General features: G+C 42.5%; 1 protein-coding gene across 2 annotated transcripts in view; it reads left to right on the forward strand.

The window, feature by feature from the left end:
* The first annotated feature begins 5281 nt into the window (after positions 1-5281).
* Positions 5282-18285, forward strand: part of SLAIN1 (SLAIN motif family member 1) — a 61878-nt gene continuing 48874 nt past the window's right edge. For both annotated transcript variants that reach the window (XM_045978487.1, XM_045978488.1), the window contains exon 1: positions 5282-6091. In XM_045978487.1, the coding sequence (XP_045834443.1) occupies positions 5490-6091 (602 nt within the window). In that variant the 5' untranslated portion in view covers positions 5282-5489. The remainder of the gene's footprint in view (positions 6092-18285) is intronic.

Raw genomic sequence — 18285 nt, forward strand, 5'->3', positions numbered from 1 at the left:
TATTCTTCAGAGTGGAATTGACAGAAGAAGCTATATGGCTAGAAACGCAGGACAATGCAGTGACAATGAACGCTATTATGTCATTTGTGCAGAAAGAAGCATAGAATGATCCGAAGGGGCACGTGTACCCGAATGTTTATAGCAGCAATGTCTACAATAGCCAGACTATGGAAAGAACCTAGATGTCCATCAACAGATGAATGGATCAAGAAGATGTGGTATATATACACAATGGAATACTATGCAGCCATCAAAAGAAATGAAATCTTGCCATTTGCGACGACGTGGATGGAACTAGAGCGTATCATGCTTAGTGAAATAAGTCAATCGGAGAAAGACAACTATCATATGATCTCCCTGATATGAGGACATGGAGAAGCAACATGGGGGGGTAGGGGGATAGGAGAAGAATAAATGAAACCAGATGGGATTGGGAGGGAGACAAACCATAAATGACTCTTAATCTCACAAAACAAACTGGGGGTTGCTGGGGGGAGGTGGGATTGGGAGAGGGGGAGCGGGCTATGGACATTGGGGAGGGGAGGCGAACCATAAGAGACTATGGACTCTGAAAAACAACCTGAGGGTTTTGAAGGGTCAGGGGTGGGAGGTTGGGGGAACAGGTGGTGGGTGATGGGGAGGGCACGTTTTGCATGGAGCACTGGGTGTTGTGCAAAAAGAATGAATACTGTTACGCTGAAAAAATAAATAAAAAGGGAAAAAAAAAAAAAAAAGAAGCATAGAATGAGTACCCATGTATTGTTGGAAAGGTTGTACCAGTACTGGCAACTTTGTTGATCTTGGAAACTTACTGTTTTCTAATCTGTGCTGGGTAGCTTTGTAAATTCCAGTAATATTTGCTTATTAATGTATCAGACTTTGTTCAAGACGTTCCTTGCTATTGATTTTGCACTAGTCAGTAGTTTTTATTGATAAGCCACGGAGACCCGAGCAGGTATTCTGGTCCCGAGCAGGTATTCTGGTCGGTGCTGCCTAAGACTGAAAGGGAAATACTCCATTTTATAAGCCCCGACCTTGCAGCCAGACTGCTAGCTTCAAATCCTGGTTCTCCTGCTTACTGGCTAGCTAAGAGTGTTGGACTTCTCTGGGCCTCAGTTTCCTCATTTATAAAACAGGGATAATAACAGAAACTACCTCAAAGGGCTGTTGGGTGATTAAATGCACTAAGGCCAGTAAAGGGTTTGGAACATGTACTAGCAGTTAGTGAACACCAATTGCTACTATTAAGGTAAATTGTAAAAAGTTTTATTTTAAGGGGAGTGGTAGATATGTGAGCTATTTACAAAAACAAAACAAAGTGACCACAAAGGAAATAATACTGACCAGAAATTAGAGATGGGCGCCCGAACCCTAGTTCTATTATTGCTTTGATATCCTGTCTGAAAAATGAATGTCACAACACTTGTCCCAATGCCCCATAGCTTCTTCCTAAATTTTTTAGCTGAAATTAATTGCCCCTTCTTGGACACTTCCTATGCGGTTGACTTGTATTTTTGCCATGACACTTAACACACTAAGTCTTGTACTATAGTTAATTATGGATGTGCTTCTTTCTCCAGCCAGATAAAGGTCTTGGTGGTGTAGACACCGTCTTACTCACATCTAAAAATCATCTAGCATTGTGACTTGAACATAAGAGATGTATAATAAGTGTTTATTAAAGAGGTCTCTGACAAATATAGCTTGCCATATAAACAGAATTACTATCATTATTACTATTATAACTACTACTATATGTAACTTTACAGGGTATAATTAAATGGGTTATTGGCCTGAATTCGAGAGGTAGAGTTGGGTGGGGTTTGAACGGAGCAACCCACACTGGGATTATTTATATAATATGTGGCTTGTGTATTTTTGTTTTCTCTCTGCATTATCCCTGCATGTTAAAATGAACCCATTAGATGCAGCAAGTATGATTCTAGCTTTTAATTGGGCCAGATGTGAAATAATCAATTATTATGCGGTTGCAAAAAGCCTTCTAATCCTTCCATGTTGTTACCACATAATAAATGAGGCTTATGGAAATATCTACTTATGTTTTTGTCTAAATTCCAGCTAAAACTTGGGGATTTATTTATTTATTCATTTATTCTTAAAAAAATTCTATGTGTCTTTGCTATGTGCTAGACACTCTGCGGGGAACTGTATCAGGGCAGCGGGGACCCACAGTATTCGAGTCTATTCTGTATGGACAAACAGGAATCTTCATTAAGAGGCAAACAAAATCAAACACCATAGTCTGATTGAACTTGAAAACACAGTTGGGGATCTTTGATCTTAGTTTCAACACTTGAAGTGATTTCCTCTTCTTAGAGTAATTGGATCTATGAGCATGATAAATGTGGTGCCCATCTTAGGGTATGTCCATTGCACTGATGGAAAATCTACATTTAAAATGTATGGGGCTCCCTCTTAGAGGACTTTTACCCTAAGACAAGGATGTAAGGAAAAGAGTGGTTGCACCACTAAAAACTATGCTGAGAGCCGTCATTGTTTTCATGCCTGAATTTGGGCGAGTTGCCTAACCTTGTTAGGTCCCATCTGTAAAACTAGGATAATAACAAGCTGTTCCTAGATTCCCTCAGAGAATTAGATTTACAAACTCAAGAAGAAACTGCTGCCTTTTCAGTTCTGTGGCGAGGTCAATTTGATGTCCATAGACACTGTTAAAGATATATGCAAACATACAAATCAAAAAAAGTTATTTTTTCTCTTAAAGTTCAGTAAAATGACTTAGTGACCATAGTTCTGAAGCGTAAGCAATGGGAAGCAATAGAGAAATATGCATTTATTTATCTGGTTTGATTGTGTGATACATGGATGTTTCTCATCGCTTTACGGTATTTCAAAAGCATTGTTAAAGCAAAGTTCTTAATGAGGTGCACTTTCATATTTCATAAGCCTCTGAAATCATTTATTTTATTTAAAATAAAAATAATTTAAAGTGGAGCAACTATGCATGCAATTTCTTTCAAAGCATAAAGCTTTGCAAATTTGCATCAAAATAAAAAATCAAGACTGCTTAATTAAAACCTTGACACCATCAACCTCTTTAATTACGTGTTAAAGAGACAGGCATCCTGGGGATACCAAGTTAAAATCTGTGTACATTCTGGTCCTCTCTGATGTGTGTACATGAGTAGCTCACAGAAGGGGAGAAAAAAAAGAGATGCTTTAATAGAAAGGAAAAGAAATTGTTTAAAATTTCTCTGGACATGAGTCATTTCATACTTTTTAAAACAGTTGTGAAGAGGGCAAATTTGTCTTTTCAGAAGAATGAAGAAAAGAAATTTAGGGCAGAATATGTCATCTCTATTCTACGTCTAAATTTCAAAGAACACTTACTTTTTAAACACTGATGTTTTATTTAATAATTGTGACTTAGAAGACACAATTTTAAGACTTGACTACTGGTTGCTTGGCTGTATTTGGAGACCGTAGTGAGTAAATGGGGGAGGAGCGGGCTGTTTATTTCACTGCTTCTCTAGAGTATATAAATTTTGTAGTGAAATGACTGCTTTTCTTTATGTCTGAATTCTTGCTGTCTTCACTATTATGTGTCTCTTCCCAATTTCTTTTGCTAATGGGGAAGCCAGCAGCTCTTTGTTCTCATTGTGTCTGTTGTCTCCCTTTCTTTGTGTTGCAGGGTTCCTGCTACCCGCATCTGCCACTGAGCATGCGGAAAAATCCTTCAATAGATTCTTTACTTAGGACTTTCAGGAGTATTATTCCACTTCTCCAGGTTTTAGTAGTCACCAGGATATCCAGAAGATAGACCGAAACTTGGAAAGGTGATACAGGTGGTTCAGAGGTGGTCTAGCAAGCAGGAACTCCAGATAGGAAGGGTCTGGGTAGTTGTCATACATACTTCTCCAATTTATGGAAGCCCTCACCACGCAAGTTAAATGCAGATCATCCACCCTCCAGACAGAAGCCACAGATATTGATAACTGATAACATACAAATCAAAAAAAGTTATTTTTTCTCTTAAAGTTCAGTAAAATGACTGACACACAAGTGTTTCAGAGCAGGAGGGCACAGAGCCAAATCTAAAACCAATGATACAATGTGCATGCAGTTCCAGAGGGATGTGGAACATTGTCACAACGACCAGTATGTAAAGTCCTGGAGCAGGAACTCTCACTAGATAGCCTATCATCTGAGGATGAGAACCGTTGTGTGGACTTTTCTCATAATAAAATCTCAGACTTTTTTTCCGATTGTGTTAAATACTTGCAATGCTAGGTCAATACTGACTGATTGAAACTGAATTCCATTCTTCTGCCGAAAAGCTTCCCCCGCTCCCCTCTCCAAGGCAGATTTGCCAGTAGTTCCCAAAAAGTATAAAAAGAGCAGGCTTGCAGGTGAGTTTAGGGATATTGGGATAGAGTTCTAAGGTTTTCTTTTTCTCTGTCCCCTTCCACCCAGTAAGTCTGACCTAACAGCTTGTCAATTATTGAAGAGATGGAGCACTACACCATTTTACTCAAGTTTCGCCTATAATGATTTTTGCTTGTTTTGTTCAATGCTCGATGGCCAGCTCTTAGACTCGTGTCCGAAACGGTTAAGTGCTCAAATATCTTTTGTCTGATAAATGTAAGAATATACATAGTATGGAAAATGCTTTTGCATTATTATGACAAACATCAGTGGTAACAGACTAATTTGAATTCGACTCTTTTGGCTCTTCAGCAGCAGGCCACTCTCAGATTTCTTCTTTCTCCTCGCCCTCCTCTCCCACCATTTTGTCTCTGTGTTACCAATTAGTGGATTAATTGCATGGTCTCCAAGTCTTTCTGTTCCACTTTCTCATTTTCCAGCCCTTAGGATAACGTTCCCTGGCCCTCTGGTTCTCTACAGGTTTCCTCAGCCAGTGGCTAGTGGCTAAGGCCATTGAGCACAAGCTCCTGGACCGTAGCAAACCAGAAGGCGCGGCGTGCACTCCTCCAGGGCAGACACCTGCAGCGGCTTTTTTGGAACCGGCTCAGAGATCCGCGCAGTTAGCTCTCCGCACAGCTGCGGAAGCGCCAGTGGCGGGAAAGTTCAGGCGGGGTCCAATCAGGCACCTAGGGCTAGGTAGCGCCAGCGGCTGCCCCTGGACCCCAGCCTCCGCGGCCTGCCCCGCCCTCCCGAGTTCCTCTTTCCCAGCGGCAGGTCCTCCACCGGCCCCGCCCACCCGGCATCGCCCCGCCCCGCCCCGGGGCCGCGGCTAAAACCCGGAGCCGCCGCGGCGCCCAGGGGACTGGAGGGACGCTCTGAGCATGTGCAGAGCTGTTTGGCGGCGGCTGCCTCGGCCGGAGGCTGGGCCCGGGTGCTGATGCGAACAGCCGGCTCGGCCTCTGTCCCAGCGTGGTCGGCGCCCCGGGCCCGGGTGGCAGGGAAGGAGCCATAGTCTCTCTGCGGCCCGAGGAGCGGGCGCGGCGGCGCGCACCTCCTCGGCGGCCGCGGCGCCTTCGGGGCCCAAGATGATGGCGGAGCAGGTGAAATGCGCTTCGGCAGGGGGCGGCTCCGGAGCGGGCTCCGGGCCGGTGGTGAACGCGGAGCTGGAGGTGAAGAAGCTGCAGGAGCTAGTGCGCAAGCTGGAGAAGCAGAACGAGCAGCTGCGGAGCCGGGCGGCCAGCGCGGCCGCCGCCCCGCACCTGCTGCTCCTGCCGCCGCCGCCGCCCGCCGCGCCGCCCCCCGCCGGGGCCTGCAGCCCGTTGGGTCCGCGGAGCCCCCCGGCTGCTGCCGCCTCGGGGGGCCTGGGGCTCGGGCTGGCGCTGGGCGCCGGTGGCGGCGGCAGCGGCGGCTCCAGCCCCGCGTTCTCGGGGACCTACTGCCTGCCCAGCCCGGCGCCCTCCCTGCTCTGCAGCCTGGCGCAGCCCCCCGAGGCGCCCTTCGTCTACTTCAAGCCGGCGGCTGGCTTCTTCGGCGCGGGCGGCGGCGGGGGGCCGGAGCCGGGGGGCGCGGGGACGCCGCCGGGGGGAGCCGCCGCGCCGCCCTCGCCGCCCCCCACGCTGCTGGACGAGGTGGAGCCGCTGGACCTGGAGAGCGTAGCCGCCTGGCGGGACGAGGACGACTACACCTGGTACTGCCGGGCTCCGCTCCCTCCCCGGGAACCCCGGCCTCGGAGGCCCTGGGACGGCGGGGAGGGCGTGGGCAAGGAAGGAGAGGGGGACCTCGTCCTTGCCCCCGGACGTGGAGGCCTGGCAGGTGCCCAACTGGGCGAGGAGCGGAGGCTTTTCACGGGGGCGGAAACCTGTTTCTCATAGCTCAGGCTGAACCAGCTGGGGATGAATGGGTCCCCTCCATCTCCCTGTCTTCTGCTCTGCGCTGATGACTCGGTCCCCAGCTCCCTGTTAGCACTAACTGAAAAATCCGTGCCATCTTTTTGTTACTCAGTCCGGCCTTCCCCCCGTCATTTTTGGGAGTAGCGGGGGATGGGTAGGTGTTGGCCTCAGTCTGCGACTGTTCCTCGTCTTTCCTCCCAGAGGAACGCTGGGCAGGATTTGCGTGCTCTGCGGTCTCGTCCCGCGGCGTCCCAAGCCGCCCAGTGATGGATCTCTCCTTAGAGATTCGTGCTTGCAGTTGGAGTTGTGCAGTCGCGTGTCCTCATGCGCTGCGTTTTCGTTGATAGCTTCTCGTTTCAAAGACTGACTTGCTTTTTGAAACATGCTGCCCTCTCTGGCTTTCCTGTCAGTAATGGTGTCAAGAACGAGGGCTTTTTCAGGAAATGGAGTGGGCAGCATGAAAGTATTGTTACTTAGAAATCAAGGATCTTTCTTTAATTTTTAAAACTGAACCGTTGATTGAAGAAAAGTGAGAAGCAACTTTTTATTTTATTTTTTTAGAAACCGTGAGTTGGTTATCAGAAGACTTGTGGTTGGCAGCATCTTTTCATTTGAAATCTGGCTAGCTCTATTTTCCACCAATGAGTAACTTTGGGGGGGGGTTGTCTGATTCCCTTATTTTTCATGCTGCTTTCTCGTGGAGTAAGTCCTTTCATGACTGACTTCTGGTTGGTTCGTTTGCTTTCCTCCATCAGGAGAGGTAGTGGGACATGGTAAGATGAGTTGAAGCCTCAGAGGAGGTCAGACTTAAGTTCCTGCAGGAAAAATGAACAGCCTTCACCTTTCTGTAGCTGCGGCATGAAGGACAGTTGTCCTTTTACCTTGGGTCCTTCTACTTCTGACCCTTCCCGTTTTTTGCAAGCTGGGTTTTCCTTACTTTCTCTGTGGTCCTGTTGCATGATCCCACAGAGGGAATGACACATGGAGAACCCTACTGGTTTTCGGTTGAGACCTGTGGTGTTCCCTTATACTCTCAGAACTCTCGATGTAACGTGCATTAACTAGTTGGCCTGATTTGGAGAATCAAAATGGATGGAGCTACAGTAAAGCATCCTTCTCTTCCTCCTCCGTAGTGCTCCACCTGTGGGCAACTGTGCTGGTTGCTCAAGTTGTAAAGCTCAGAACAACTCACCACTCTGCCTAGCTTTGAGCTATTCTTTAGAAATGACACCTTTGTGTTTGTGGAGCCCAAACTGTGTTGTAAACTGAGTTTCAGCCTGAGCATGGTACTAGAAAGTGCTCTCATGGCGGTTCTTAGGTTATAGTCACTATAAGCCCTTATGCTACTTTCAAAATATGTTACCTTGATTTAGGGCCCACTTGGCCTTTTCTGGAGGCACGTGGATGGTAGAAGGCAACTTATTTGTATTTTTGATGGGCATCAATCCTATCCATTAAAAATGTTAGCATTTTTAAACCTGTGATATGCTTATGATTTTATAAGTGTATTCAATTGGGGTGGTATATACATAGCTAATAGAATTGTAATATTTTCTTCCATTGAATGGGCTTCTACCCATTTAGTTATCATCCAGCTACTGCTAGAATTTTGATATGCAGGCTTTTCATAGTTTAATTTTTGTCAAAATAGTATTGGAATAACTTTGGGGAAAAATGACCTGCTTAATGGAATTATTCTGTTAGCACTTGATATGGTTTGACGTGAATGTAAAGTATAGCAGGTTCTACTAATTTCACTCATCAAATATTTAGGGGAGTACATAAATCAATGCCCCGACACTTTATGGATGTTTCCACAGACAAGTGGCACACTGTTTTACAGCATGTCTTTCTCAGAAGAAATTTAGGACTAGAATCCCATGTGGAAAAATGGAGGGATAATTACTCTTTGGTGGAATGTAATTAAAACATTTTTAAGGTCACCTGATTTACAGAAAACTTTCTATCCTGACACCTTATACATTAAAATATTTTTGCATTACATTATCTTGGCCTATTGATGAACAAATAGCAGGCCTCATTCTCCAAGTTGAACCTACTTGTTAACGCTTGCAAAGCTCTGATGATGTTCCTTCATTGCGGTAAACTGTGTACGTCCCTGTCCTGTAGTCACACAGACAGGGTGTTTTTCATTTTGATTGCCTCGTATGTTTGCAGGGAGACAACTTACCTTTATTTCCCCTTTGGGAAACAACTGTAGTGGATAATAAGTACCTGATTATTCTAAAAATACTTAAAAATAGTTTTACATTTTCACTGTGGAAGAAAAAAGCCCTCACAGATGTGAGTATGAAGTCACAGGAGTCTTTCCTCTTGTTCTGAATTCATTACCATGATTCAGAGTTTAACTGTTAACATTCTGCAGATCCTTCAAGATACAAACATAATTATCCAGATCCTTAAATGCACATCAGTTTTATTTTATTTATTTATTTATTTTTAAAGATTTATTTATTTGACAGAGAGAGATTACGAGTAAGCAGAGAGGCAGGCAGAGAGAGAGAGGAGGAAGAGGCTCCCTGCTGAGCAGAGAGCCCGATGCGGGGCTCGATCCCAGGTCCCTGAGATCATGACCTGAGCTGAAGGCAGAGCCTTAACCCACTGAGCCACCCAGGTGCCCCTCAGTTTTTTTTAACCTGCCTTTCACTGAACCTATCTCGGGCATCTTTGTCTCCCTGTAATAGTTGCATCATTGTTAAAGTAACCATATTTATGAAGGACCAGTGTACTGTTGACTGTCTGCCCTATACTTTTTCATGCATTTTTTTCATGATTTCATCCTAGTGACTTAAAATTGATATTTGATTAGTTAGAACAGTATTTCCTGCAAGGTGTCTTATCTTCAGGAAAGAAAGTTCACAGATATAGATTAATCTTTGAATATTCTAGAAGTTCTTTCATGTAAGTCCCTTTTTTTTCTAATAAAACCTTGTACTGTAACTCTTCACTTTTTATTAACAACCCCGACAATGCTTGGCTCAAGAATTATGTGTAGAAGGAAAACCGTTAATTGTAGAATCAGTATTTGCTTGATGATAGTTCATTAGTTAATGAATGGTCAATCAGGTCTCTTAGGTCTTTTTTCCAAACAATTATTTAACCTATAAGTACCTTCTGTTTATATTAACCTATAAGTATCTTCTGTTTATAAAACAGCAAAACTTTGTGAGAAGGATAGTGTGTTCTCCTTTTCATTTTGATGAAAATCTTTGAAATAAAACAGTTGTCTCATTTCTTCAAATATCTATCTCAGTTGAATTTAAATTATTTTTTCTTTAATCTTAGCATAGGGCTGCTAGAAGTAAATGTCTCAGAAAATTAGATTGTGGTTCCAGGACCTTAATTTTTTTTTTTTTTTTTTTAAAGACTTATTTATTTTTGAGAGAGTGAAAGGACATGAGCCGGGAGAAGGGCAGAGGGAGAATCTCAAGTAGACTCCTTACTGAGCACAGAGCCCCACGCTGGGCTTGATCCCACAACCCTAAGGTCATGATCTGAGCCAAAATCAAGAGTCAGACACTTAACTGACTGAGCCACCCAGGCGCCCCCTAGAACCTTAATTCTTAAGTCCAATTGTTATAATCCCATAGTAAACTTCACATCCTGCTACATGGGTTCTTCAGGGATCGCTGCTAATTTGACGGTCTTAGCTGTCCAGAAAACCATAGGCTAGAAGGGGGAGGGGGGCTGTCTCTGAATTTCAGGAGCAAATAAGCTCCAAGGATGGTGACTTTGATGTGTACTTGGAACATGTGCCTGGATGATTTGCCAGTGGGTATGGAAGGACGTTTTCAAAATCACTGTCCCGTGTCACCAAGCTGAGAAGCCGCAGGGTATCAGGAAGAGAGAGCAGATTGGTGTGAAGTGGCCAGAGGAGCAGTAAGTTGTTCACTTCACTCTAGACCTGCCCATGACCTATTTCAGCTCCCCTGTTTCCTGACTGAGGGACTGAAGTGTGCGGTGAAACGACTTAAAAAGCTCCTCCAGTTATTTACGGAAAGGTTAAAACCACAGTTCAGATGGTTGAGACCGATTCCCAAGTGTGTACAGCACGACTGTTCTTCCCGAGCTTGGTTATGACCGTCAGCGTGTCATAAGGTCAGCTTAGTGGCCTGACCGGCATTTCTTCTTTAAAAATGAAGAGCAGTAGGGGCACCTGGGTGGCTCAGTGGGTTAAAGCCTCTGCCTTCAGCTCAGGTCATGATCGCAGGGTCCCGGGATCGAGCCCCACATCGGGCTCTCTGCTCCGCAGGGAGCCTGCTTCCTCCTCTCTCTCTCTGCCTGCCTCTCTGCCTAGTTGTGATTTCTCTCTGTCAAATAAATAAAATATTAAAAAAAAGAAGAGCAGTAGAATATAAAATCAGAAGGCAGCATATCTTTTGATACAAATTGGTATCGACTGAGCTTATTTCATTTTTACAGGTGTGTGCCCTGGGCTGAAATAGTAAATATATTTGTGCGTTAAGGTCACAGTTAGAAAAACTCCATTTTACACCATTTGAAAGCAAAAGCAAAAAGTGTTGAAGAAACCAGGTGGAAAAGCCCAGCTCTCTGAAAATAGGGTAGCACCGGGGAAAGTCAGGTTTGCTCACCTCAGTCAGGGAGAAAAGTCTATATTCAGAAAATGTCAAGATGATATGCCAGCTAACAGAAAATACAGTCCTGTAGGGCCTTTATTTTAGTGGAGTGGGAATTAGAAGAATATTGAAACTTATGTAAAAGGGATGTGGCAGAGATTTTAAACTTACCCAATGGAAAGGACAAGAGAAAAGTCATAATTACAAAAGGGGGAAAGAGTGCTACGTACAAATTAAGGAAAAGTTAATGAATGAGCTATTCATCTTTCGAGTGTAACACCACGACCCTAGACAGCTGGCTAAAATCCTTGCCAATTTTCCATCAAAGCTGCTGAACACCTTGTACTGTACATATGGCACAGCGAAATTAGACCACCTGAACTGGTCTTTTTTTTTCCCCCGTAATTGATTTTCAGTGAAAAGACCAGAGGGTGCTTCACTTTCTGACAATGCTAATTGAAAACCGCAGTGTTTTCTAGAGGCAAACGGAGTCGAGTGAAGTATGTGCTGAGGTCTTTGAAACACTGTAGTGAGACACCAAAATAGAATCCAGCTCTAACTGTGGAGGGACGGGGGGAGAGTCTGCTGTAGGACAATTCCGTAACTCCAACTTGGGCTTCCAGTGTCCTTTTAATAGCTTAGTGGTGGTGAATTTGCTTTGCGGTGGCTGCCGAGTGTGACTCTAGTGGGCGCTGGTGAATCAGACGCTTCAGTTCCCCGAAGACTGATTGATTGCTTATCAGTGCTTCAGCTTCAGCTTTACTTAAAATAGAACTTGTGATGCTTGAAAGCTCTTAAATTACACATCTGAAAATTGCCACATATTCCTTCTCAGTGACAGGCATGTAAAACATATGCATGTTTTGCCGTATCATTTGTTTTTGTGTTATCAGAAGGATGACTTTAGAATCAAACATTTACTTGAGAATAACTGTTTTTTGTTTTTTTTTCCTAGATAGTTGTAATAGTCCTTTGAAGCACTCAGGTGATTATTCTTTTTTTTTTTTATTCGTTTATTTGTTTATTTACAGCATAACAGTGTTCATTGTTTTGGCATCACACCCAGTGCTCCATGCAGTACGTGCCCTCCCTATTACCCACCACCTGGTTCCTCAACCTACCCCCCCCCCCCCCCGTCCCTTCAAAACCCTCTGGTTGTTTTTCAGAGTCCATAGTCTCTCATGGTTCATCTCCCCTTCCAGTTTCCCTCAACTCCCTCTCCTCTCCATCTCCCCATGTCCTCCATGTTCTTTGTTATGCTCCACAAATAAGTGAGACCATATGATACTTGACTCTCTCTGCTTGACTTATTTCGCTCAGCATAATTTCTTCCAGTCCTGTCCATGTTGCTACAAAAGTTGGGTATTCATCCTTTCTGATGGAGGCATAATACTCCATTGTGTATACGTACCACATCTTCCTTATCCATTCATCCGTTGAAGGGCATCTTGGCTCTTTCTACAGTTTGGCAACCATAGCCATTGCTGCTATAAACATTGGGGTAGAGATGGCCCTTCTTTTCACTACATCTGTATCTTTGGGGGAAATGCCCAGCAGTGCAATTGCAGGGTCATAGGGAAGCTCTATTCTTAATTTCTTCAGGAGTCTCCACACTGTTCTCCAAAGTAGCTGCACTAACTTGCATTTCCACCAACAGTGGAAGAGGGTTCCCCTTTCTCCACATCCTCTCCAACACACGTTGTTTCCTGTCTTGCTAATTTTGGCCATTCTAACTGGTGTCAGGTGGTATCTCAATGTGGTTTTAATTTGAATCTCCCTGATGGCTAGTGATGATGAACATTTTTTCATGTGTCTGATAGCCATTTGTATGTCTTCGTTGGAGAAGTGTCTGTTCATATCTTCTGCCCATTTTTCGATATGATTATCTGTTTTGTGTGTGTTGAGTTTGAGAAGTTCTTTATAGATCCTGGATATCAACCTTTTGTCTGTACTGTCATTTGTAAATATCTTCTCCCATTCCGTGGGTTGCCTTTTTGTTTTGTTGACTGTTTCCTTTGCTGTGCAGAAACTTTTGATCTTGATGAAGTCCCAAAAGTTCATTTTTGCTTTTGTTTCCTTGGCCTTTGGAGACATATCTTGAAAGAAGTTGCTGTGGCTGATATCGAAGAGGTTACTGCCTAAGTTCTCCTCTAGGATTCTGATAGATTCCTGTCTCACGTTGAGGTCTTTTATCCATTTCGAGTTTATCTTTGTGTACGGTGTAAGAGAATGGTCGAGTTTCATTCTTCTACATATCTCTGTCCAGTTTTCCCAGCATCAGGTGATTATTCTGATGGCAGGTTTGATGTTGTTCCTGTCCTCCCAGTGTTAGCATGGGAGTTTAGTGAGGGCATCCAGAATGTGAAATATATGGAGAAGAGATTCTTCGAGAAAGCAGATTGTTTCTAGTCATGTGCCTTTGGAAGGTCTTGATGCCAAGTTAAAGAAAATTAGAGTGTGACATTTTCAAAGATAGCTTTCCTAATATTTGAAGAATTCTCAAGTTTTAGGTGAAGGTTTTTCTTGTATCTTGCTAGATTCTAATATAGTTTTATCAGTGGAACTAGAGAAGTTGAAAGAGCAGTTTATACTCACTAGGAGGTATGTGGCATTAATGATGGCAAAATGGAATATTGTAATGACAACAAATAAGGTGATTTTTATGACTTTTTGGAAGATTGGAACCATTTGGGGTGAATACAAGTTTTACCCTGCTTATCTAATTTTGGTGTTATGTCGCACTCAAGGAGTTTGTAGCTCTGTGATCTCCATCTTGCTGTTTCTTGAGGTCCAGCTCTAGGCCTCCCCATAGAAATAGTAGGCTCAGAGCTATCCTGGGTATGTTGTTTGGAGACTGACTCTGAAAATGATCCATTGTCTTCACACCATGCTTTGCCCAGTGCTTCTAAAGTTGTATCAAAGTAATGCAATAAACAGGATGTAAATCGCGAGGCTTTTTACAGAAAGCAGGAACCCTCTATCACTTGGACCTCTGAGCCCTCTGCACAGGCATCACTTGATTCTTATATGGTTGTTTCTTTTGCTCTTTATTTCTGAGCAGTCATTTGTACTATATGATCTTAGACGTCTGTAGACTTGTTTTGGGAGGTGAAGACTAAGCTCTCCTCACCCCCACACCACCATGTCATCTTTCCCTTCTCATAATGGTTTTCATAATTTTTGTGTTAAACGCTAGTAACACTTGTATTATGCCTATAATGGTTATTAACTGAACCCTGTTAATTGTATGTTATTTTTCTCTCATCCCTTTGTTCCTCTAAGAGTTACTAATGACCTCTCTTCCCCCTTCAATTTCTTTAATCCCTATTACTAATTACTTTTTCAAATACTCTCCTGGAACCATAAATTCCTTGATAAGGTCATACATACTTGACAGTCTTTTAAATATGTTTTTAACAATTTACTTTGTAATGCCATCCCTTCTGGAACTTTTAAGCCCATTGCTCCAGTCTTTACTGTTTGCTTCTAGGCTGCATGCACAGTGCTGCGTTAATGGGAATTTCTTAGGTTTCTTGCTTATGTAGGACCTCCCATTTCTTAAATTCTTTGTCTTCATATATTTTACTTAATCTAGTGGGAGGAGGCATAGCCTCCAGTAGTTTCCTGAGAAAGGGCATTATTATGAGAAGTACAGTGTGAAATTCTGCTTATTTAAAACTGTCTTTTTCTAGCCTCATGAAAGATTCATAGTTGGGCTGGGTATAATAAGTCTAAGTCACTTTCTCTTATGTTTGAAGGCATTGTTTCATTTTGTTCTAATTTTTATTAGGTTTTAGATATTGAAGTGCACTATGGTTCGGATATTTAACCTTGACTTCTTTTTTAGTGTTCTTTATCCCTAGTTTTCTAAAATGCCATGTTGTATCTTGGCGTGGGCTTCTCTATTTGTTGTACTGGACATTTATGGTGTTCTCACTTTAGAATTCAATGGCCTGCCTTCAATTCTCAAAATTTTCTGCCCCCCCCCAAATAACCTTCTCTCCATGTGTGCGCATATGTGCATAAGTATGTTTGTATTTTGGAACTTGTAATAATCAGATGTAGGCCCACCTGACGCAGTCATTTAATTTTGTTGGTTTTCTTTCATTGCAAGTCTGTCTTTGTTTTGCATCTGGGAGACTGCTTCAACTTGATCTTTCAAACTCACTGAATTTTTTGTATATGCTAAAAGTTTCATTTTCCAAGAATGAAGAATATTTCTTTTTTAATATCTTATTATTATTATTATTTTTGTGAATGTAACTTTTTCTCTCAGATGATACCAGTTATGATTGTCTTAGATTTTTCATCAGTTCTCTGTGTTGTTTTCTCAGTTCTCCTTTCCCTCTACTTTTAGTTTGAGCTTTCAATTTAAAAGGAATATTCTAAGTTTCTGGTGTCACTCATTATCTGTTTGCATCCAAAGAGGGGGGCATTGAAGTTGATCTAAAGCTCTCCGTGGGTGGAGCTCTTCACCAAGTGACTGGGTGCGCGGCCAGTTCAAGTTTCAGGATTCCTCGGTCTTCTCTTGGGCTCCTCTGTCTCTGGACACAAGCTTTTATACTCCTGGGAAATAAGAGTAATGCAATCAGTTCTAGGAATAGTAAAGGGAAAATGGGACTAAAGTTTGAGCCAGTGAACATGGAGGCGTTCATTTCACCTCTCTGGTTCAGTAAAGTACTTCATCCCTCCTTCAGTTGAATTTGTGCCTGAAGTCAGAGCTTCTGGGCCAGCCTCTGGTCTTGGGTTGTGGTTGGGAAGAGGTGGTGGGGGCAAGTGCTGCTTTTGAATATGCTATGAGTCTGTGTGGTCCAGTGAAAAAACTATAGTACATAGACCCTAACGGATAAAGGAAATCTTCAGAATTCCCCTGTAAGCAAAACAAAACAAAATTAAACCCCACAAAAAACTACTAGAAAAAAATCCAGCTCGTGGGTGTACCTAAAATCCTGAGGCAGCCTGATTGGTGGAAGCTTTGTAATAGAAGATAAGAGCAGTTCTTAGGTTGCTAGAGGTAATGAGCAGAACAGTGCTTCACACAGTGGCTTCTTGGGGCAGTGAGAGGGTTTGAGAACAAGCAGAGACTGGCAGTGGCATGAATTTGTGTGTGTATAAAACAGTAAGGATAACTTATTAAAGAAGTCTAAAGATAAGTTCCATTCTCTCTTTTTTTTAAAAAAAGGCGCTAAATAAATAAGAAAAAAGGGGCACCTGAGGGCTCAGTCAGTTAAGCATCCGACTCTTGATTGTGGCTCAGGTCGTGATCCCAGGATCTGAGATCGAGCCCTGTGTTGGGCTCCGCACTGGGCATGGAGCCTGCTTAGGATTCTCTCTCCCTGCAATCTCTCTCTCCCCAACCTCTTAAAAAAAAAAAAATAAAATAAAGTTCCATAGTTGACTAGTTTAGTGGCCCATTTATGTCAGGGCTGTGGCACCTGCTTATGGTTCCACCTGAATTCCATTCACCTGGAAAGGCTACTCAAGTCTCAAGGACACTGAAGGACAAAATAATTGCTCTCGTGAAATCTTTTTTTAAAGCTTTATTGAGGTATAAGTGAAGTATAAGCTGCATATATTAAAATGTGCTATTTGATAGGCTTTGACATATATATATGTGAAATATATGATAAAACCTTCACTAGAGTCAGGAGAGTGAACCCTATCTTAATGCTCCAAGTTTTCTTGTGGCCCTTTGCATTTCCTCCCTCCTGCTCCTGCTTACTTTCCATCAAGGCACCAACCACTGGTCTGCTCTCCCCGTCAGTCTAGATTAGTTTTTGCTTTCTATGCTTTCATATCTACGAAACTGTATAGTATGTACCGTTTTTTTTTCATTTGTTTTTGGTCTGGCTGCTTAGGATCAAGAGTTATTTTAAAATTCTTCCGTGTTACATGAAACAATAGTTCATTTTTATTGGGAGAACTATTAGATTGTATGCACGTAACTATGTTTTTTTTTTATCCATTCATCTTTTAATGAACGTTTGGGCTGTTTTCAAGTTTTGACTATTACAAATAAGTCTTTGTGTGGACACATGCATTCATATCTTTTGGATAAATACTTAATGGCTCTTGAGAGGCTGGAACAGCAATAGGTGTATGTTAACTTTTAAGGAAGCTGCCAAAATCTTTCCCAAAGTAGTTAGGCTGTTTCCTATTTCTGCCAGCACCGTATGAGAGTTTCACTTGCACTCATCATGCTTGCCACGGTCAGGCTTTTTAATTTTAGCCATTCTACTAGGTGTGTGGTAGTACTTCAGAGTGGTTCTATTTGCATTTACCTCATGACACATGATGAGCATATTTTCTATATGTTGTTCATTCATAGATTTTCTTTGGTGAAATGTCTATTTCAATCTTTTGTCCATTTTTAAAAATTGGGTTGTTTATCGAGTATATTGAGTATGTATATTGAGTATGCAGAGGTAATTTATTTATTTAAAGACTTTATTTATTGGTTAGAGAGAGAGAGAGAGAGAGTGAGCACAGGCAGACAGAGAGGCAGGCAGAGGCAGAAGCAGGCTCCCCGCTGAGCAGAGAGCCCGATGTGGGACTCAGTCCAAGGACACTGGGATCATGACCTGAGCCGAAGGTGACCGCTTAACCACCTGAGCCACCCAGGCATCCCGAGTATGCAGAGTATTTACATCTGTCTACATACAAGTTTTTTTTTTTTTATCAGATATGTGATTTGCAAAATTTTTACCCACTCTGTGGTTTATCATTTGTTCTCCTATTAGTGTCTTTCCATGAGCAAAGTTGTAATTTTAGTTTTAGTGAAGTCCAATTGATAAAAAATTTTTTTCTTTTATGGATCATATTTTTCCATAAAAGAAATTCTATGTAAGAAATATTTGCCAATCCAAGGACACAAAGTCTTTTCTTATGGTTTCTTTTAAAAATTTTATAGCTCCAGGTTTGACGTTTTTATATCTCTGTTTTGAGTTAACTTTGGGTATTGTGTAATGTATGGCTCAAAATTTATTTTTTGTATATAGAATTAAACGCAGTCATTTAATTCTGTATACTAATTCCTGTCCTCCCAGTGTTAGCATGGGAGGTCAAGTCATTGAGCACTCCCATGTGGTGTTTTGGGGGTGCCATAGTGGAATTGAGTGGTTGTGACATTTGTTTCGGCATGATTTGCTCAAAAGACTATCTTTTCTTCATTGAATTGTCTTTATACTTCGCCAAGAATCAGTTTTCCATACGTGTGCAGTTCTGGACCATCTTGTTTCCCCATTGATCTGTCTGTCTGCATGTCTTCCTCAACTGTCTTCACCGCTGTGAGTTTGTAATGTGTCCCACTCAGCGGTAGCTCTACAACTTCATTGTTTTTTTCAAGGTTGTTTCGACTGTTCTAGGATCTTTGCGTTTCCATATGAATCTCAGAA

This window comes from Meles meles, chromosome 14 (assembly GCF_922984935.1).
Source record: "Meles meles chromosome 14, mMelMel3.1 paternal haplotype, whole genome shotgun sequence".
NCBI classification, from domain to species: domain Eukaryota; kingdom Metazoa; phylum Chordata; class Mammalia; order Carnivora; family Mustelidae; genus Meles; species Meles meles.